This window comes from Pelmatolapia mariae, linkage group LG1, assembly GCF_036321145.2.
Source record: "Pelmatolapia mariae isolate MD_Pm_ZW linkage group LG1, Pm_UMD_F_2, whole genome shotgun sequence".
Taxonomy (NCBI): domain Eukaryota; kingdom Metazoa; phylum Chordata; class Actinopteri; order Cichliformes; family Cichlidae; genus Pelmatolapia; species Pelmatolapia mariae.
Window position 1 is genome coordinate 21,169,966 of NC_086227.1, and position 21,948 is coordinate 21,191,913.

At 41.3% G+C, this 21,948-nt stretch overlaps 2 protein-coding genes across 2 annotated transcripts in view; one reads left to right on the forward strand and one right to left on the reverse strand.

Annotated features, from left to right (window-relative positions):
- Positions 1-3,723: 3,723 nt before the first annotated feature.
- ctr9 (CTR9 homolog, Paf1/RNA polymerase II complex component) lies at positions 3,724-12,626 on the forward strand. The gene is made up of 23 exons (XM_063475347.1): positions 3,724-3,888; positions 5,198-5,296; positions 5,646-5,885; positions 5,973-6,090; positions 6,172-6,261; positions 6,582-6,838; positions 6,941-7,048; positions 7,130-7,366; positions 7,476-7,694; positions 7,899-8,082; positions 8,169-8,257; positions 8,358-8,543; positions 8,750-8,837; positions 8,927-9,075; positions 9,182-9,298; positions 9,382-9,527; positions 9,612-9,683; positions 10,034-10,169; positions 10,296-10,451; positions 10,544-10,686; positions 10,775-10,868; positions 10,984-11,096; positions 11,187-12,626. The coding sequence occupies exons 1-23, from the start codon at positions 3,844-3,846 to the stop codon at positions 11,572-11,574; spliced, it is 3,474 nt and encodes a 1,157-aa protein (XP_063331417.1). The 5' UTR covers positions 3,724-3,843; the 3' UTR covers positions 11,575-12,626.
- A 943-nt stretch (positions 12,627-13,569) lies between these two features.
- Positions 13,570-21,948, reverse strand: part of eif4g2a (eukaryotic translation initiation factor 4, gamma 2a) — a 32,739-nt gene continuing 24,360 nt past the window's right edge. The window contains exons 3-22 of the mRNA XM_063469813.1: positions 20,515-20,621; positions 20,349-20,405; positions 18,852-18,977; positions 18,599-18,701; positions 18,386-18,517; positions 18,238-18,304; positions 17,951-18,102; positions 17,732-17,842; positions 17,464-17,646; positions 17,202-17,343; positions 16,901-17,118; positions 16,714-16,821; positions 16,519-16,611; positions 16,333-16,428; positions 16,011-16,226; positions 15,653-15,911; positions 15,291-15,495; positions 14,952-15,160; positions 14,750-14,871; positions 13,570-14,640 (exon numbers count right to left, since the gene is read on the reverse strand). Coding sequence (XP_063325883.1) covers positions 14,575-14,640; positions 14,750-14,871; positions 14,952-15,160; positions 15,291-15,495; positions 15,653-15,911; positions 16,011-16,226; positions 16,333-16,428; positions 16,519-16,611; positions 16,714-16,821; positions 16,901-17,118; positions 17,202-17,343; positions 17,464-17,646; positions 17,732-17,842; positions 17,951-18,102; positions 18,238-18,304; positions 18,386-18,517; positions 18,599-18,701; positions 18,852-18,977; positions 20,349-20,405; positions 20,515-20,621 — 2,772 coding nt within the window. The 3' untranslated portion in view covers positions 13,570-14,574. The remainder of the gene's footprint in view (positions 14,641-14,749; positions 14,872-14,951; positions 15,161-15,290; positions 15,496-15,652; positions 15,912-16,010; positions 16,227-16,332; positions 16,429-16,518; positions 16,612-16,713; positions 16,822-16,900; positions 17,119-17,201; positions 17,344-17,463; positions 17,647-17,731; positions 17,843-17,950; positions 18,103-18,237; positions 18,305-18,385; positions 18,518-18,598; positions 18,702-18,851; positions 18,978-20,348; positions 20,406-20,514; positions 20,622-21,948) is intronic.

The window sequence follows — 21,948 nt, forward strand, 5'->3', positions numbered from 1 at the left end:
TATGTGTGTGAGAGTGAAAGAATGAATTTTGGCTTGTACGGCCCCTCATAAAGGTCGGTTAACTTCTCATTAGTGATCACAATTGACTACAACTGGTAGTTTCTCTTTATCAGCATAAAAGGGGTTTGTTTTACAGCACCAGCATGGTGGTGGTAGCGTCATGCTCTGGGGCTGTTTTGCTACCACTGGTACTGGTAGTGGAAAATGGATGAAATGATGAAGAAGGCTGACTACCTATAAATTCTTCAACTTCACCTCAAATCAACAGCTACAAGGTTGAAACTTGGACAGAGTTTGGTGTTCAAACAGGACAGTGATCCCAAACAGACATCAATACTGCTTTTGGAATGGATAAAACATTAAGCTTCTGGTCTTCCCAAAGTGATGACCGTAAACCTATTGAAAATGTATGACTGCACTCCAAAATGGGGCCTCGAAATCAATCATTTTAAATTAACTCCAACAGTTCTGCCAAGAAGAAGTCAAATCTCCATCCAGAATTTTATCAGAAGCTTGTTGACGGTACCAAAAGAGTCTGGCAAGTCATCTTCACTTCATCCCTTTCACCAATTTAAATTAACTCTACCAATTCTGCTAAGAAGCATAGTCAAATATCCTGCCAGAAGCTTGTTGATGCTTACTAAAAGATTCAGTTGAGGTGAAACTTGCTAAGGGATGCTTAAACAAATATTAATGGCGGTGTATGTACATGTATTTAGAGCCTGTATATATTATTTTGCCTCTGTGTGGATTTGAGAAAGTCTAAATGAAGTTCTTGCTTCTTTGGTCATTAAAGATGCATGCTGTACAATCATTCCACCCTGGAAAAAAACAGTACAGAGAAATCACTAAAAGCCCAAAATTAATAACATTTGTGCCCACAATGAGTTCATGTGAGCTTCTAACCATAGCTGTAAACATGGTTTTGTTTACAGCTATGGGTAGAAGTTGTTTAAATAGGCTTTTGAATATGTAGTCACTTCACAAACGTGTGTCTGTTAGGCCTTATTCATATGAATAAGTTCACATAAACTAGTTTCACAATAGTATGATACAAGTTAATCTGAGCAATCTGAACACTGATCATGTTCAGAGTTAAAATATATGTGTTAAAATATACGTGTTGTCCAAACCAGAGTTTACCTACATCAAATATGTGCAGTCTATAATGATTGGTATTGGTATTTCTGCTCATTTTTTAGTCATTAGATGTTTATTACATTGTTACCGATCACAGTTTGTCACTTTAGAAGTGCAAATACATGATATGATATAGTTGAATAATAAAACATGAATAATAAAACAATCTGCTTTTGCTGGAAGTTATTACAGTAGTGTAATCTTACATGCTAGGAATGCAGTTAACTGTGGAAGAAATTAGTTTATTCTTCACCTGACCAGTTTTGCTCGCAGCTCAGTGAGCTCCAGAGTGAGCTGCAGGTTTGTGTCTTCACATTGAGCAACAGTCCTCAGCAGACTACTGTTCTGCTCACTAAGTTTGCAGTTGGCATGCTTCAGTTCAGCCACTGTACATGACAGGTCTTTTCCATCGCTGAAGTCAAAGAAATGGTTACTAATGTGTGAAATCAAACTGATTAGGGAGGCAAACAGAAGCAATGGTTAAACTAGAAAAAGATATCCAACCAGAAACACCGCTGGCCTTCTGATGACGTCTCTTCACTTTGACAAAATGACAAACCCAGCCCTGAAAGGAAATGAGGAGTAATGAATTGTTTCATATTTAATAAACTGAGTCTCAAAACTCCGACTAAAACCTGGAAACATACCATTTGCATTTACAGGCTCTTCAGATGTGTTTGGCCGAGGTACATGGCTGCTGTCCTCATCAGTACTGTAACACAGGAAAACTGAGTGATATCACAGCTGATTAATAAAATATTTAATTGATAGAAAAGTAGGAAAAAAATACATTTAACTGGATATGCCCTGCTGTGTTTGTAAAAAAGATAAAATGTGATGGACATTGTGGTAGACCATCTTCACTTCATCCCTTCATCTTTAAATTCTTCCCCTTGTTTTATATGATTACCTTCAAAAGTAATTATTTAAAGTGGAGCTAACTTTAAAAACAGTCAAAATAAAAATATACTGTTCGGAACTTTAATCTATAGTAACAATATATTTAATTGGATATGAAGCTTTAGATGTAATGCCAAGGTTGCATAACGTCTCTAATAAGATCCCTTGTGTAGAGTTTAAGTCTCACCTGTCCTCGCTGCACTGGGTGATCCACGTCCTCATGGTGGAGTGAAACGTCTCTCTGCTCACATGTGGGTCCTGACAGTCGGGGTCGAGCAGCCGTTGTAGGGCAGCCAGTCTGTCCTGCCCTGGGCTCTGAGCAGTCATGGTGTGCAGATACTCGAAAATGGTAGAGGCTAACACTTCTCCTGAAGGCAAGAGGGGAAAAGGGGGAAATGAAAAAGACGTCACACCACTACTGCACCGTTTTTTTGTCTAAATGAAATTCAGTCCATCTGTGTACCTGATTTGCTGCTATTACACGTATCATACACGATGTCAAGGAGTTCATGTTCAGATAATCCGCTTGTAACTTTGCTGTCCTCAAACACATCGTTCATCCCACAGCCAGATGTCTCCCACACTTTACATGTGTTAGAAAATGTTAGAAAAAGAAATGAATATGCTGTATACTTGTTTGATACTAATACTGGATAAACTGAAACACTCACCATTATTATCGTCAGACATTGTGTTTGTTTCTCCTGAAGCCACAGAGAGCAACTATGCTGGACAGTCATGTCCCTGCATGACCTGAAATTTAAATAAACAAATGCATTTTTAACTTTGTCCATTGTATCTGGAAGCTAAAAGTAACAGAATAATATCATAAAATTGAACATAAATTGGAATTACGTATCATCTTTGATGCAAATTGGAACATAGATGATTTTTAGAAACTAAATCTAGCCAGTCTTCATAAAAAAATGAGTTAAAAAATGTAGGTTTTCAGACAGTACGGTTGTGTTAAAGAACTTTCACATGAACCAAATTTCCACCTCTAAAGATTCCTGCAGGGAAGACAATTCATATGGTTTAGTTAGATTGGAAGACACATATGTTTTTGGTCTTATCTCATATAGCCTTTAAACATTTATTTTTAAACAGAAACAAGTCAGGAAAAAATCTTACTTTTCAGTCCGGAAAGGTTTTCTGCAAAGAAAATTATTCAGGAAGAAGCATCACCTTATTGTTTGTCTTCTACTCTTTAATACTGAAATACTGTGAAGTCTTCAAGGTGCTTCTTTGGTTTTCAGTACTCACATCAAAACCAGCTGACATCCCCTCAGCCTCCCTCCCTCCACACCCTCCTCCCACTGCTTGCCAAAATGCAGCTCTGGAGAGGTTTGTGACAATGATGCACACAGTAAATTTAAATTTAAATTCACACGTTTAACACATCAAATGCACAGTCTCCCCTTTGAATTCAGCAAATGTAGAAAGTAAAATCCCACTACCTTCCAGTGTGAGTGTGTGTGCGGCAGATTATTCCCAATAAAACACTATTGTTTTATTGTATTGTAAGTGATGGCTTTCCCATTGTTAACTAAATTCAGGTGCCCCGTCTTTTTTGTGGCAGTTTCTCTTTGAGTTATAGTAATGACTGTATTTTTTTCTACAGTCATTGAGTCATAGTGTTTATGGTTTCTGCCCGGACATAATTTCAGTTGCGCCATCCGTGTGTTTCGGAAGCATGAAGTAGCTACTAGCAGACAACGGGTGGAAGAAATTGTATTTTTATTTTTACAATTTTTTTTTTTTTAGATAAATCTAGCTTCGGGTCGTTTTGGTTATTCTTTCAAGATGTCTCGAGGCTCTATCGAGATCCCTTTACGGGACACAGATGAGGTAAATCCTTCCGTGAACCTGTTTTCACTAAGAGGATCTAGCTGTGCTGTTAGCCGCTTAAGCTAACTGCGGATAGCCTGAGCTGATGTTGTGTGCCTGCTTACAGAGTGGCATTGTAACGAAAGCCTGGTGTATTTGTTTGCAATCTGGAGTTTAAACATAGTGAAATTTTAATGCTTGTCAGCTATTCAACTCCTTAAATATGCGTTCAGGCGCCTGTGCAAAGCTTACTTATCGCGATGTTTTGTCGTCGCCGCTCTCGGTGATGCAGTAAACATTAAATTCTACTGAGGTGTTTTCTACTTAATTTAAGAGCCCGATAAGCGTTGTGGTATTTCAACACATCACCGAATTTGTGACAGATGTGTTTTAGTTGCAGGCAGTCGGTTGCATTAGTGTTTAGGCTGCGTTAGGAGTGGACAAAATATTAGAAACATATACCAGTAATAGTCCCTTATGAAGACTTTTACATTGAATAAATATTTTTAAAATTGGTGAAACAAGCATTGATCAGTATAACCAACACATTTATTGAACCTTGTAAGCATTTGCAGCAGCAAAGTTTTTCTATTAAACTGTGTAGGTAGGTCGGTCAAGTGAAATCTACCTAACAAACTGACGCTGAAGAATTAAATGCAAAATGTTTGTTTTGTTAAACATATTTTGTTAAAATAGAAAATATGCAAGAGAGAAGATGGAAACCATCAGCTATGTACAAATATAAGTACACACTTAATGTAAAATTAAAATCAAATATTCCAAAGTTAAAGCAACACTATGTACAGTACAGAGTTATAAAGTCTGATGGCCACAGGTTATCAGTCTCTGGGTTCTGTGCATAGAGGATGGCACTGGCCACCACAGACTCATAAAAAATTGGGAGCATCATCCCGTAAGTATTAAAGTTTCTCAGACATTCCTCATTAGACAGTAAAGACAAGTTTGATTCTCCTTGTAGAGGACTTCTGTGTTTTTAATCAGTGTAAACACCGAGGTATTTGTAATCCCCCATCGTCTCCATGCAGACCCCATGGATGGAAATGGGGGTCGCTGGAATTGTTGGCCTATTCATGCCCACAACACGTTTTGCCACATTAAGATGCAGATGATTTTCTTGCAGCACGTAACAAAGTTTCCAGTTTCTAATTCATAACACTCTGAATTGATACATGTGTCAGGATTTACACTACTATTACAATAAAATAATATAATGCACATATAATCTGCATAGATATGTTTTTCCACTGGCAACACCATGCATGCTGAGATACTTACTGTAATAACGTACATACATATTTGTGTTTTCCAGGTCATCGAGCTCGACTTCGACCAACTTCCTGAAGGAGATGAGGTCATCAGTATCTTGAAGCAGGAGCACACGCAGCTGCACATTTGGATTGCTCTGGCGGTGAGTCGATACATCGGCCTTAGACTTTTTGGTTTTTGTTCTGCAAATAATGATTAGGCTCTCTTTTCAGTTTATCCCAAACGTCAATGTGACAGCTCGAAGTATTTTGTTTTCTCAACCCAAAATAGAAAGATGCGACAGAGAAGCAAAATCGCACATTTGAGAACCAGAAAATTTCAATAAGTGACCTTAAAATAAACAGTAAATTTCTTGTCGATCAGGTAGTTGTTAGATTCAGATTAAGTACTGCATTAACTGATGTGTGTCTAAATGTTAATTTGATGAAACGTGTACAAACAATGTGAAATTCCAATCGAGTGTGACAGTTTTCCTTCTATTTCTTCTTAAGTTGGAGTACTACAAACAGGGCAAAACAGAGGACTTTGTAAAGCTTTTAGAGGCAGCACGTATTGATGGAAACCTCGACTACAGAGACCACGAAAAAGATCAGATGACCTGTCTGGACACACTGGCAGCTTACTATGTCCAGCAAGCACGTAAAGAGAAAAACAAAGATGCCAAGAAAGAGCTCATCACACAGGCTACGCTCCTGTATACTATGGCAGACAAGATCATCATGTATGATCAGGTAGGAAAAAAAGTAGCATAGCAGGTGATAAATGAGGTTATGTTTCTTGCATTTCAAGTAAATTGAACATGCTGTTGTCTCAATCAGAACCATTTGTTGGGAAGAGCCTGTTTCTGCCTGCTGGAAGGAGACAAGATGGACCAGGCCGATGCTCAGTTCCACTTTGTCCTCAACCAGTCCACTAATAACATCCCTGCTTTGCTTGGTAACTTGAATATGAAACAGTGTAGGACAGAAATGGACTACACTGATTGACTGAAGTAATAACAATGTTGTTGTTAAACAGGTAAGGCTTGCATCTCCTTCAATAAAAAGGATTACAGAGGAGCACTGGCGTACTACAAAAAGGCTCTGCGTACAAACCCCGGCTGCCCAGGTAAACCAATAACATGTAATGTCTTTAAACACTCCCCGCATGCCTGTATTTCATTTATTATTGTTGTTATCATCATCATCAATATTATGATGAAAATATTATTGTTGCAGCAGCAACAAGAGACAGTATGTTCATGTTTTATGTGGCAAAGATATGTAGGTAATGAGCCACTTCATTGTTAACTTAAACATAAATACAATTTATGAACAGAAGATCCTTGATTTTAAAAACACAGGACCGCAGATAATATATTTGCCCTTCACTCATATTGGTTATAAAATGAATGTTCCCAACTTGTTCTTTGTCTTGTTTTTGTGTAGCTGAGGTGAGGCTGGGGATGGGCCACTGTTTCGTCAAGCTCAACAAACTGGAGAAGGCTCGTTTGGCTTTCGGTCGAGCCCTGGAGCTTAATTCAAAGTGTGTGGGAGCGCTCGTTGGTTTGGCTGTTTTAGAGCTCAACAACAAAGAGGCAGACTCCATCAAGAACGGAGTGCAGCTCCTTTCACGGGCCTACACCATCGACCCCAGCAACCCCATGGTGCTCAACCACCTCGCCAACCACTTCTTCTTCAAAAAGGTAATCACGGCTGTGTTGTTAAAATGCGGTGAAAATATAAGTTCTAGCCTTTCGCTGTTATTAACTGTTCTTCGTGCCTATGTGCTTTCTGTTTCCTCTCAGGACTACAGTAAAGTGCAGCATCTCGCTCTGCACGCTTTCCACAACACCGAAGTTGAGGCCATGCAGGCTGAGAGCTGCTATCAGTTAGCTCGCTCATTTCACGTGCAGGTACGATCCCAACCAGCCGCGTGCAAGCTTGTTATTGTTTACTGAAGTCGCCATTCATATCTGTCCTTTCTTCTTCCACAGGAGGACTACGACCAAGCGTTTCAGTATTATTACCAAGCCACTCAGTTTGCCTCGTCCACCTTTGTGCTGCCGTTCTTCGGCCTGGGGCAGATGTATGTATATCGAAGAGACAAAGAAAATGCAGCGCAGTGCTTTGAAAAGGTTTTAAAGGCTTACCCCAACAACTATGAGACTATGAAAATCCTTGGGTCTCTCTATGCAACGTCTGATGATCAGGAAAAAAGAGACATTGCAAAAGTGTGTATTCTCATGTCACTTATCTCATAGCTTGGAAAATTGTGCCAGACATATTTTGATAAATATGTTTAATGGTTACTGGATATATTCCACTGTTTTTGTTTCATAGGGGCACTTGAAGAAAGTAACAGAGCAGTACCCAGATGATGTGGAGGCGTGGATTGAGCTGGCACAAATTCTGGAGCAGACAGACATCCAAGGAGCGCTGTCTGCTTATGGCACAGCTACGCGCATCCTGCAGGAGAAGGTGCAGGCCGACGTTCCCCCCGAGATTCTCAACAACCTGGGGGCTCTGCACTTCAGACTGGGCAACCTAGGGGAAGCCAAGGTAGCTAATAATATACCATAAATGCAGTTTAACCTGAGAGCTCCTGAACCAAGTATAGCTTCATTTAGTTGGGAATTTATTCAGTTAATATGGAACTGCAGAATATTACTGGATGCCTGTGGTATTTACTGATCATTGAGTGTACATAACTCTGTATAAATAGTAGCGCTAATTCAAGACGGGGTCATGTCTTGTTCCCACCAGAAATATTTCCTAGCTTCTCTGGAGCGAGCCAAAGCCGAAGGGGAGCATGACGAGCATTACTACAATGCCATTTCTGTCACCACCTCCTACAATCTGGCCCGTCTGTACGAGGCTATGTGTGAATTCCACGAAGCCGAGAAACTCTACAAAAACATCCTCAGAGAACATCCCAACTATGTAGATTGTAAGCATGCATAGATAAAACATGAGCCTATAAAAAGAAAAAAAAAAACAAGTTTCCACTCTGTGATTGTTTATTTTGGCCTGCAGGTTATTTGCGTCTTGGAGCGATGGCTCGGGACAAAGGAAACTTCTATGAAGCCTCCGACTGGTTCAAAGAAGCTCTTCAGATTAATCAGGTACAGCTTGGTGTTAAATGTCATCGATAGACAAAGTCTGCTTCAAAAACTCTTCTTTTTTTTTTTTTTCTTTTTCCATTAAGTGATATTTGTTCTGCAGGATCACCCGGATGCCTGGTCCCTGATAGGAAATCTTCACCTGGCCAAACAGGAGTGGGGTCCAGGTCAAAAGAAGTTTGAACGTATTCTCAAGCAGCCGTCCACGCAGAACGACACCTACTCCATGCTGGCTCTGGGTAACGTGTGGTTACAGACGCTGCACCAGCCCACCAGAGACCGTGAAAAGGTACGTGGAAACCTGCTGTCGGGACACCAATTGAATATTTAACTGTGTGAGAGAGCTTAAAGAACTGTTGTAAAAAAGCAGAGCAGTTCACTGAATGCTATTGCTAAATAAACACAGGCAGCTGGTTAGCATAGTTGTCACAAAGTTCAGCTATGTGCAGGCACTTGAGTAAAACATGTGCTCGCTGGTGATAAATGTCTCGGCAGGAAAAGAGACACCAAGATCGAGCCCTGGCAATCTACAAGCAAGTCCTGCGAAATGATGCCAAGAACCTCTATGCGGCCAATGGCATCGGTCAGCCACTCTTCAGTCTCTCTTATCTTTTTCATCTGTTCTGCTGTGTGTATTTTGCATTAAGTATATGCATATATTTTTATGTCTAGGTGCTGTCCTTGCCCACAAGGGCTACTTCAGAGAGGCGCGAGATGTTTTTGCGCAGGTGAGGGAGGCCACAGCCGAAATCAGTGACGTGTGGCTAAATCTGGCTCACATCTACGTGGAGCAGAAGCAGTACATCAGTGCCGTGCAGATGGTAAATGCCTCGCTTGTGTTAAACTGTTACAGTTTTTGTCTTTTCTATGTTATTTTTCTCCTTTACCTTTTCCATTTCAGTTAAGTTTTTTTTCTCTGCCTGACAGTACGAGAACTGCCTGAAGAAGTTTTACAAATATCAGAACACAGAGGTGCTGCTTTACCTCGCACGTGCGCTCTTCAAATGTGGCAAACTGCAAGAGTGCAAACAGATGCTTCTGAAGGTAAAATGAAATCAGAGGCTTATGCTTCATTCTGCAGTGTGGGGGGAAGTGTAACTCTGTCTTTCTGATGTTCCTACATCAAGGCCCGTCACGTGGCACCCAATGACACAGTGCTGATGTTTAATGTGGCCCTGGTGCTTCAGAGACTGGCCACCCTTGTGCTTAAAGATGAGAAGAGCAACTTGAAGGCTGTGCTCAGTGCTGTCAAAGAGCTGGAACTGGCTCACAGGTAATGATTTGATTTATGTTCCCACCTCCCTGTCTCTTCCTCTGGCTGTCCTTTACTAATCCTGCAGTGTCATCTCCCTCACAGGTACTTCAGCTACCTCAGCAAGGCTGGAGACAAGATGAGGTTTGACCTCGCTCTCGCTGCTTCTGAGGCCAGGTCAGTCTGAGTTGTTTCACAGTTCAAAATATTCCTTATTTAGTTTATACTGGTCCTGGGTCAGTGCAGCCTTTTAGTTCATCCACAGATTGTTTTAGCTTCTTTCTGACCTCCAGTCTTCTGATTGGCTGCCCCTCATAAAACAGCAGGTTTGTGGGGTTGTGGTGTGGATCTGGTTCCCACTGACATCATACAGACCCAAGAGTAGAAAGACCAGTTTGAAATGGAGTGTGATAATTTGGCAGTACTTCTGTCAGTCTTTAATTTAATTTAAAGAGCTTTTTTTGGGGTGCTGTGTTTGGTGTCTTTTGTAACCTAATTTGAAATATTGGTGTGTTTTGGGAATGCAGGCAGTGCTCTGACTTGCTGAGTCAAGCTCAGTATCATGTAGCTAGAGCCAGAAAGCAGGACGAGGAGGAGAAGGAGCTTCGAGCCAAACAAGAGCAGGAGAGAGACCTGCTGCGCCAACAGCTGTTAAAGGAACAGGTACCTTTTTTTTTAAGTAATCACCATGATGCGTTTCATTTTGCCCATAATGTCTGACTGTGATTCATTTTTTAAATAAACTAATCAGTCATCTGTTGGGTTGTCTCAATAACTAACTTTCTTTAGGAGGAAAAGAGGAACAGAGAAGTGGAGGAGCAGAAGAAGCTTCTGGAGCAGAGAGCTTTATATGTGGAAAAGACCAAGAACCTTCTGACCTTTGCAGAGGGATCAAAGGAAATGCCCAAAGAAAAGAAGAAGGGCAGCGGTGGTGGAGGAGGACGTGTGAGTGTTAATACTGCTAAACTCAGCAGCGAGCTCTAAACTGCACTTAATGCATTGTGGATAACACTTTTTCTTTTGTTTTTCTCTCCAAGCGTAAGAAAGGAGGCGACATGGACGATTTTGTTAATGACGAGTCTGACGAGGACCTGCCGTTGAAGAAGAAGAAGAAGAGAAAGGCCAGTAGCAGCGAACAGGAGGAGGATGAGAAGGGAGAGAGGAAGAAGAAGAAGAGGAGGTAAGTGTTCTGCAGTGAATGTCAAATGTTGTTTAGTCTGACTGCAGAGCACAACATTTAGATTCTGGGATTCAATTTTGTGTTGCAGACCTGCTAAAGGAGAAGATGACAGCGATGAGGAAGGAACGTCACGATCCAAGAAACAGCGTAAACCCAAAGAAGGACGCAAGAAGATTGAGAAGGTCCACTTTAGTCATTATTTGCTGTTTTTCCTCCGTCTCAATTAGTTTTCAGAATTTACAAAATCAGTTTTCAGCTCCAGTTTCTCTTATAATTGTAATATCTTTCTCATTTCAGCCTCAGCCTGAGCGTCTGCCACCGTCTCTTAAAGGAAAGATCAAATCTAAGGCTATCATCTCGTCTTCTGAGTCCTCCTCAGATGAGGATGGACTGAAAATAGCAGAAGACAGGTAAAAGCTTAATGTGAGATTTTTACAGTATTAAGAAGACTTGAAAACATTAGTTGACACAAAACTCATGGCGCTCTTTCTCCCATCTAGACATCAAAGAGACAGTGGTTCGGGATCTGACGATGAAGTCAGCCACAGGAAGCGCATTGCATCTGACAGCGACTCCGACGGCGGCCGTAACCGTTCCGGTAGTGAGGCAGGCAGCCCTCGGCGCTCCGCCGGCTCTGACGACGATGAATCTGGCAGCGACCGTCCAGTGAAGAAGAGAAGGGTGCAGAGGCAGTCCGACTCTGAACAGTCGGACAATGAGAGCAAGAGGAGTCGGTCGGGATCAGACGACGAATCAAGGGCCGGATCACCCGCCGCGGCATCGGACCGAGGATCTGAAGCGGGATCGGACAACGAGGGCTCCCCACGCCGCTCTGACAATGGCTCCGAGCAGGAGGCCTCCAACAACGAAAATGATGACAGTGATTAACTCTTCACATCACCCAGACTCATGTAACACTGAGAAAACTCTTAAACATCTGCATTTGTGTTTGAAATAAAAGCAGAATTTCTGTCCGTATGATCATTTTTAATTTAGTTTAGAAGAGCATGTGTTTTTGTGCATAGGGTTTTGGCCACGTCTTACTGGGAATTTCTTTTCTCGATGTTTTGTTAAAATTTGCTAAAATGTGTAAAGAAAAAAAAGTGAAATTAAAAAAACCAAAAAAACCTCCTGCTTATTTTGTACAGATGTTTATTTGCCTTTGAAAAGTACCGGTAAGGTGTGCAGGGTCTGTAAACCACAGTGGAGCATTAAAAAAGGTGTCCTATACTCGTGCTCGACAGCAGGGGCATCGTGATGTGATCAAACACCTGCTGAGTTAAATCAGGTCGAAACATCACTGTAATTGTTGACTGCTATGCCTGGTTATGCTGATGTTCAGTAAGACTACTATTCATTCATACTAACAATGGGTTCATACCACATCTTTTCATCTCTATTTCCTGCACAGTCATAATTTGTCATGCAAGTACAGGTATACTTTGTGTTTTACATTTTTGGTAACTATCCAATCAGCCAATCACGTGGCAGGAAGCTCAGTGCATTTAGGCCTGTAGATGTAGTCAAGACAACCCACCGAAGTTCAAATTGAGCATGAAAATGGAGAAAAAAAGTGATTTAAGTGACTTTGAATGTAGCATGGTTGTTGGTGTCAGTATTTCAGAAACTGCCGGGATTTTCTCACTCAACCATCTCGAGGGTTTAAAGAGAATGTCCCCCCCCCCCCAAAAAAAGGACACATGCAATGAGTGATAGTTCTCTGCTTTGTTGATATCTGAGGTCAGGTTGTTTTGAGGCAATAGCAAGGCAGCTGTGATTCAAAGTACCTGTTACAAGCAAAGTAAACATAAAGTCATCACTGAAAACACAACATGTCATGTCTTAATGGCCACAGCAGTACAAGACAACAGTGGATGCCACTCTTGAACAGGAAACTGAGGCTAAAATTCCCACAAGCTCACCAAAATTACACAATAAAAGGTTGGAAAAATATTGCCTGGTGTGATTAGTCTCCACTTCAGCTACATGATGGGGTCAGAATTTGGTGTAAACATAAAAGCATGGATACGTCCTGTCTTGTATCAATGGTTAAGGCTTCTGAGGGTGTGGGATAGTTTCTTGGCACACTTTGGGCCCCTTAGTACCAACTAAACACTGTTTAAACACCACAGCCTGAGTATGGTGGCTGACCATGTCCATTCCTGTAGGACCACATTGTACCCACATACCAATGGCTGCTTCTAGCAGGATAATGTGTCATATCACAAACCTCAAATCATTTTAAGCATGACAATGAATTCACTTTATTCGAACGGCCTCAACAATCACCAGATCTCAGACCAATGGGGCACGTTTGAGATGTGGTAGGAGATTCATATCACATATGCAGCATCTGTGTGATGCTATCATGTCAACATGGATCAGAATCTGAGGAATGTTTTCAGCACCTTGTTCAATCTATGCTATAATTTTAATAAACTGAAGGTGGATGTTTCTAAAACAAGGACACTGCCTCCCACCTACTCCATGATGTGCTGGTCAGTCAAAGGCACACGTTCAGTGAAACAGATTACCCGAATGCACCACTGAATAACACAGGGAACCATTACCTGCTGTGGCTCTCTGCACAATTCCTCCATCTATTAGTACAAGTACACACTGCAGTAGGTGTACACCTTTAATAGTTACACATCCTCTACAGAGAAAACAGCAGCATAAGATGGGCACCTCAATTTCAACTTTATATTACACTACAATAGTGTATCACTTCAGTGTCATAGTTCCATAACTATGTTCTTGTGATCCATGTGCTTTGTGGACTAAACCTGAGAAGTCATAGCTTTTTAGGAGGACATACCATCTTTCAAGTCTTATGACTTTGGGTGGGGGAGGTGGAAAAAAGGACACAGCAGGACAAAGCCATCAACTGTTAAACTTTATTCAAGGTTGATCTGTAGTTGTACATTCGACTTCTAGCACACAATGTTACAACACTCCAGAAGAAGAGTACACAAACAGTACATTCTTGGTAATTTCATGAAGATAAAAAGACCGTTTAAGAACTTGACAAATATGGCAGATGGACAAAATTTCCACAAGTGACAAACAACCGTAGCAAAGGAAACCAAGCTTTGGCTGTCTCAATGTCAAAACCCGAGACATTCAAGTATAGTCCGAGAAACAGAGGTATATCCTTATAAATTAAAAAAAACAAAACAAAAAAGGCCACACAGATTCATTCCTGACAGCACAACTTGTTTCATACATAAAAAAAACCCCCTCTCGATTCATTAAACTACAAAGCGGTAACTGAAATCACACTGTGCAAGTAAAACAGGCCTCACCCAGGTTAAGAAATGGTCGATTTATAAGCACTAGTCCTATTATAATAATGGCAGACAACAACGTCATGATCACGTTTAACAAATCAAGGAAAGTTAAATTTTTACTATTGCAACGACTCATGATGTTTAAGCAAAGTGCATTTAAAAACTGATTAGCAAATGTAGATTAAAAAAGGAGAAAGCCTCTTTGCAATGTGAGCTCCCTCTTTTGTAAACAGTTTTTAAATAATTGCGACAGCACTTGGTGACTCCTACCAGATGTAAAAAGGTGACAAAAATGGGTCAAGTTTTGGGCGCTGGTGCATTTTCCTGCTAAATACTGTCTACTCTTAAACGCAAGTTGATTGAAGTGTATAAAACATCTGCTGTAGGACATCAAAGAGAACAGTATAGAAACTTAGAGCATAAATAAGATTTGTGATGCTGGCAGAACAATCTCATCGTGAAATGAACTGTAACAGTGGTTACAAGAAGAGTGTGAAAGACAGGAGGAAAAAACCAAAACAAAAAAAGATGGATAAATAAGGAGGGAAAAAAAACAAAACAAGTCTGCATCTGATAACACATGGCTTTGGCCTATTCCTCAGTACTCTTCATCCTCCGACTCCTCCTCCTCTGCAGTCTCCAGCCAGGTCAGCCACTGATTCACCTGCACCAGAACAACAATACATCCACTGAAGTGTTTCATTTACAAGTAGGCACAATGGTGTCAATGGAGGCAGTCCACACAAAGACATAATTCAGTGGCTGCACATTACCTGAAATAATGCTTTTCCTTTCCCTGGATACTCTTGGGTGAGATCTTCTTTCCATGAAAGGAAGGCTTCCTCTTCAATTATTTCCATGTCATAAAAGTTCACAAAGTAGCGCAGCAGCATGCCTAATTGGAAAAAAGAAAATAAGTTAGCAACCAGCTTTATTTAAGGTTATGTTTTATTGTAACTGCACATGCGTGCACACCTTTAGGGAACCTCTTGGCATTGCAGTGCACCTGCAGGGCATACAGTGCACTGACTTGCAGCTCAATGTGATCGTGAAGAAACTTTTGCAACACTGGCTTGAAAGAGAGCAGGAGCTGCTTCTCTTCCTCCAGCTGGTCCTTACTGGGCGCTGCATGCTGCTCTTCATCATCGTCAGGGTTGATCTCGTAAGCAATGTACTGCAAGAAACTGGAGGACCAGAAGACCATCAACACACGTTAAAGCACTTGACCGAAAACCACAAAAACCAGTGGCTGATGGCATGTGCTTGCTTCATCAATGCAGACTGAGCCACTATAAATACTGTCCACTGCTGTACCTGGTCATGAGGATGTTGACAAAGCCTCTGTCGGTGTGAAGTTTTGGAGAGATGTTGTCTTTGATCCACTTGTAGATGGACTGTGGAGAAGGATCCACTTTGATCTGCTTCAGCAGCTCCTTCTCCAGCTTCATCAGTGGGAACAAAAAGCTGAGGCCTTTACCCTCCAGAATCTCCAGCATCCGGTCCTTGTTCTGGTCAATTTCTATGGGAGCATAATTATTAGTCAGTAATGGGGAAGAGAAAAACAAAAACAACAAACCCCCCCCACACACACACACCAATTCTTCCTCCTAAAACGAAAAGAAAACCAAATGACACTGGGTTTAAAACCAGTGTGGCAAGTGTGTCCTTTCACCTACCCGGCAGCATCTTCTGCATGTTGACCTTGCTCTGCTGGAACAGGTCAGTCAGCCACTCACGATCTTTCAGTTTCACCAGCTGCTGCAGACAGAGCAGGAAGAGTGGGAAATGTGCGCCATTCTCCAGCTGATGGGCCAAGTCTGCAATGCTGACCAGATCAGCAATGATCGCTCGTGCTGCAAACTGAGCCAGGTACGACTTCACCAGTGGGATTTCTTCCTCAATCTTGGGAAACTGGTCCAGAACACCCAGGAAGGCCTGTTTGAAAATGTGTGGCAGGCACAAGGTTAATATGGTGTATTTGATTACACTGTCAATTAAAAAAAAAAAAAAAAAAAAAACTTTAATGAGACTTGCCTGCAATATGTTGTCACCAGTGACGAGGCCCTCTGTGCAGAGGGTGTGAATCAGAGTGCTTGCATGTTCCTTATCTTCATCTGAACGATCGAGTGAATAGACTATGATCTTGTTCAGCATCTCTGACAAAAAGTGTTTGGGGGCCTTCATCTCTTTCACAGCACTCACTGCATCGTTAACATTTTTGTTGTTTAGGTAGTCTGTGAGTAGTGTCTCCTTTAAAGATGAGGGAGAAAAAAGAAAAAAAGAAAATCAGGCTCTGAAGGCCCCATATATAGCACATTACTTAGGAAGTCCTGGGTAAAGCTTTGTATAAACTTACCGTCATTTTGCACAACTCTTCCTTTGTGGGAGGAGCCTTTTTGTTAGACTTTGCAGGTTTTTCCTGAATTGGAGGAGGATTGGCTTTAAGGCCAAGCTGTGGGGCCACAAAAAGAAAACTTAGCATGCATTTCCTGAAACTGCCCCATCAGCTCTGCTCACATGTTTTAAGTCTATTGTCTGTTACCTGTCCAACTGGAGAAGGCATCATTGTCTGTGGCGGCAGCTTTGGCACTTGGTTTTTATTCATAATGAAGGACTGTGCTGGCCTCAGACTGATCTGGAATGACGGAGTATTAATGCATCAGATTAACCACAATTTATTATCACATAATCCTGTGCAACAATGACACTAACAAACCATCAATTTAAGCAGCTGTACCTCATCTGCATTGACTTTCCCCTTCTTGCTGAACCTTGGAGCCATATCCTTTGACTGCATCTGGACTGAGTGATTCTGTTTATGGTTGAAAACTGGTGAATTTCTCCCCTTTGAAAAGTTTAAAAACAGAATCAGTATCGCAATGACCATCTCAGATTAAAACAAAAAGAGCTGAACTATAATGTACCTGGTTCGGTTTTATGAACGGCTTGCTTTCATTTTCATATGGCTGGTGTGAACCATTGCTGTTTCCACTGTGGCCATTAAAGAGTGGGCTGCTACGGTGACGACCCATGGTTGGAGAGTAGTGGTCCTGAGTTACCCCTGGAGCACTGCCGCGGTGGCGACCCATGGTTGGGGAATAGTGGTCCTGAATTACCCCTGGGCCTGTGCCGATGCCACTTCCTACACAACATAAGACAGAGCCTTTAGAGACTGAAATCTCTGCATGAGTTACACTTCAAAGAAAGCAGCGTGACTCCACATACCAGGCATTTGTCCAAACATGTCGGCCAGCCCACCAAGAGTCTCCCTATCATACTTGATCTTTCCTGGAAGGAAGGAGGAACTGTCCATGAAGAAGTCATTCCTTATTGAATCAGCTGAAGGTGGAATGAAAACGCCCAAATCCTACAAAGCACAGAAGAAGTCAGGATCCAAGGATACACAGATTCTGGGCTACGTTAGTCATCCAGCAAATCAGATCAATCCCTCAGCCTGTGATAAACTGAAAGGATATGGTAAACTAACCTTTACTGCATCCTGACGAACTTGGGTAATAGTCTTTGGTCCATTGTCAACATAAGCTTTCCGAGGCACCCAGTTGTTGTTTCGCAGCTCCACCGTGTTCTGCAGCAGGAAGCGAATCCGTGCAGGCAATTCCTTGCTGTTGGTTAAGGATTGCATGCGAGCAAAGTACTGGTCCATCAAAGACTAAGTGAGAAAAAAAAAAGTTATTGAACAACCAAGGACTTCAAGACAAGACTCCTCTTTTTCAGTTTAATTTCCACACACTCACCTTTGCCTTTTCATGATCAAGTTTAGGACCAACTGTTTTCATTATCTGACAGAGGCATTCCAAATCTTCACCCATATCCTTAAGTGGGACTCTCTTCTTCTTCTCCAACAGCTTAAAGAACAAAATAATTAAACAACTGTTAATTTCTTACACCACAAGAATGAAAACTGGATTTTTGATAAAAACCACCCCATGTACTTGCACTTTATTAGAACTTACTGTTTTAATGCACTTGTGGAGAATAGATTCATGGATGAGGTTGAGTTTGCCCAGTTCACCGATGAATTTGATGTTGCCCAGCATCTTGATCTTTGCAATTGCACGCTGTTCCTCCTCCTCAGAGGTGAGTGGGCTGTCATGTTTGTCGAAGTCTACAGTGGATTGAAGAAGGAGAGAAAAAAAAAAAAGAATTTAAATAACAGCTCTCAAAAAAACAAAACAAAAAAAACCCATGGCCAAATTCCCCATTTTGTAACAGTCCACAGGTACAAATGCAAGTTACTCACGGTCAACATTCCTGGCACGATTCTCAAACTCATCTTGAAGCTTAGAAATCAGAAGCCTTCGGAAGGTCTGCAAGACAGAAGTCGTTCAAAATCCAGACAGAAGATACTCTACAGGAGTACAGGGTACATTTGAATGCTTAAAACTTACACTATTCTGCTTTTGTGTTGCCTGACTTTCTGCTGTTGGGGCTTCAAAGTTTGGTGCATCCTCTGCCAAGCGTAGACATAGTTGAGCGTACAACTGGCTATACTTGGGCTCTTCGAGGGCTTTGTCAACAATCTTGAGAAACACAAAAACGCATTAAGATCCCATTTTAAAATATTCTATGAATAGGAGAACAGCAGTTAGGAGAACACTCACCAACAAGATGATTCCTTTTAAGACAAGTTTTGAATCTACACCCACATTGAGGAGCTCCAGGCATAGTTTGTCAAACTTCTCAGGAGTCAGCTTATTAAGTATGCTGAAGGGGAAAGAAACGTTTGTATTAAACATCTTAAATGATAATACAGCACAAACAGCAGCCTTCAACATCCATATTAAAATGACATTTAAACAATACAAGTTACAGTTTATGTAAAATAAGTACAAATCCGTTTAAAGGGAAACATACCCTCTCACTTTTCTGAAGATTGCATCATTTTGCCCTTTCTCGTTGGAGGAGCTGGCATCTCGTCTAGTGCTTCGAGAAGGTACCCATCTCTGAACGCTAGAACCTGGGGTTTTCCCCAGGAACTCGCTATAATCAACACAGACAGCCAAGGTTATCAGGGAAATGGTCTTGTCTTGCTGATATTTAGCCCGGATTTGGTTACACGGACGACATAGTTAAGAGTCTCACTTTTAGCCAGGAATGACAAATATTGTGCTCCTACTTGAAGTTTGCGTGACTTATTATAGAACAAGTTATGGTACAAGTCGGACCGCTTCAATTCACATGCTGCTGGTTCAGTGTTGCCAGTGTCATAACGTTCACACTGGCAACACTAAACCAACTTGTAAAACTGCTGTGACAGAAGGCTTTGAAATTTCAAGATTAAGACTTTATTTAGATTCTTTAACCTAAACAAAAGGAAGCTACTGTCCTACCAGGGTACTGAGTCATATCCTTACATTTTTAGCCATTTTCTTTTCAGCTTCACTAAACAGACTGCAATTTGTTTCAACATGAATACAGCAGTGAAAGTTACACTCTGTTCAACTGTTTTAGTAACATTAGAGGGAAGCTACTGGAGTTTCTTGTAAACAATGATCTATTTCTACAAGTAGTTTAAACCAGCCTCAACTGGTCTTCTCCCTGCCAGTTCTGCTCCCCATCCCCCACACTCCAGGAGGCAAACAACACACTGAATCAGGTTGGGTTCAACTGAGCCACAGTCACCACCACCAACTACTGCTATGATTGCAGTTACTTAAGCAAGAAACAAACAAATCGTGTTTATTCAGATTGTCTTATCTACAAAAAAAGCAAAAGAAAAGCCCACACATCCAGTTATCTCATATTTTTGACAATTTCACCATGTGATAGTACACGGCTACAAAGTGCAGACAAAAGACTGCAAAGTTCAGCATAGTACCGATAAACCACCGCGGAACAACCATCCCGGAACACCCAATTTTGTAGTTAGATTACAAGGGCTCGATTCTGCCACATATAATACTTACATTTTACTCATGTCGTTACACATGAAAAGACCTAAAGCATGAAGTCTAACCAGACAGTCATACTTTACTCAGGTTTATGCGTTTTTGAAGTTGATCACTAGTAGGTTACAGCAGTTGGCAGTTTGATAATTTGTGTTCTCAGTTCATTTTCACTATCAGTGCGCATTCCAATTAAGCAGTTGTCAACTGTTTGTTTTTTTCTTCCTTTTTTTAAATATTAGTTTCGGGTCACTTTTGAAAAAAGACAATATAAAAATTGGGGAGTATTTGTCAAGGGTAAGATGTCAGACTGATGACTCAACACACGTCCATTTATGAAACTTCAGTTTTGAGTATAACAGGTGAAACACTAATTGTGATTCTTGTAAACATCTGTATGTGGATGATGTGATGACTAATGTGTTACATATATAATAAAGTTTAAAAAAAACAAAACAACAATCACCTGTTGCCGACAGTTTTGGGATAGTGCTGAGGTGCACCCCCACCTCCTCCCCCTACACTGTGATACAAAAAGAGGAAAAATGTTTTTTTAACTTAACATTTTGGGAACTATGTGAGAGGTGCTTGGGTGTAAATGGAGCCAGACATGGTGGAGTAATGTTGAATACCTGAAACGAGAAGGACCTCCTGGTGCGACGACACTCTCCACTTTGGCGGCTTGACAAAGAATATCTGAAAAGAATTGAGTCCTGGGAGTGGGGGGGCAAAGAGCTACCTGGAAGTCAAGACACAGCAGCATATTAGCCAAGACCTAACGTGTGTCAAACACAAGCAAGGCCACAGTAGCACATCTGACTGTTATGAAGACACATTGCAAACACAAGACAATAATACCCAACGTACTCTTTCGCTTTTAGTTTCCGTTTAGTAAGTTTCAGGGAACTTGCGAAGGCACATCAACGCTAACACGTGTCCCCTTACCAGTAATGTGGAAGCAGAGCATGCTAGCGTTGCGTAATTGGAACATTTCCTAGCACAACAAGCTACTGAGAAGTCGACGCCCGGTTTCCCATTATCTATGTTTATTCAAATTACCTTTTGAAACTAGAATATTGCATGGAGATTTATAAATCAGCTAGAATAAACTTAATCCTAATAACAATTGGCACCGTCACAGGAAACGCTGTGTGAAAGTAGGACAAATCTGTCTTTGTGACCCGATTCAATCATTTTAACTCCACCGACAGAGGATAAAAAAATAAATATTTCTCAGTACACGTTTATTTATCCGTTTTCTAGCATTTCCCACGAATGTTTGAGATCCCACCGCTACCAAAAACCCCAGCACGCTGGTAAAAAGTCTTTTGTTCAACCAAAACTCATGTTTAATATGTCAACCAAACTGTCACGAACTTATACATTTTTTAATAATTAGAAAATTCTTCACCGTAGTCAAGATGGAAAATCCTAACAGTGGGATTGATGGGGCCTTTGTTTAGAAACCGGATGTCCACGCACCGACATTTTGGTTTTGTTCTGTAGGCCGCCGGTAAGCTATGAGCTAACAAGCTGTACACAACTCAAAGCCTTCAGTCTGGCCACAAACCCCATACCTCACAACTTATTCGATGCTAACCAGGCGAATCAACGCCAAAGAAGACACATCTAACTTGATATTATGCCGCCGCCCCAAATTCTTATCCACCATCACCAACTAAAGCGAACTTTCTAGTAGACCGGCTAACCTTAGCCAGGCCAAAAAAACCAACCACAAGATCTTACCTTTACAAAAGGAACGTCAGCTTAATTGTTTTCTTGTCAACCAAGGGATAAAAAAAATAAAGTCAAGAAAGAAACGAGAGCTCAAAATTCGTTTTTAACCTATAAGGGTTATGTAACGTCGCCCTCAAGAACACGACGGCTTGGCTCTGTTAGCTACTTGCTACGGCGAAGGAAAGAGCGACGGCTGTATAGGTACGTCATGTGAACGCTGCTATTTGAATGGGATGGCTCTGACGTCATCACCCACGCCCTGCCGACGGTCACATGTTGCGTTTCGCAATTCGGTTTCACCCGCTAGGCAGGTTTGTTTTTCTTTTCAA

What these genes read in the sequence shown, in the direction of transcription:
- ctr9 (XM_063475347.1), top strand. Translation starts at nt 3,844, where the DNA reads ATGTCTCGAGGCTCTATCGAGATCCCTTTACGGGACACAGATGAG. An exon ending in AAAAAAGAGACATTGCAAAA is followed by an intron (nt 7,367 to 7,475) that starts GTGTGTATTCTC and finishes TTTGTTTCATAG; the next exon opens with GGGCACTTGAAGAAAGTAAC. An exon ending in GCAACCTAGGGGAAGCCAAG is followed by an intron (nt 7,695 to 7,898) that starts GTAGCTAATAAT and finishes TGTTCCCACCAG; the next exon opens with AAATATTTCCTAGCTTCTCT.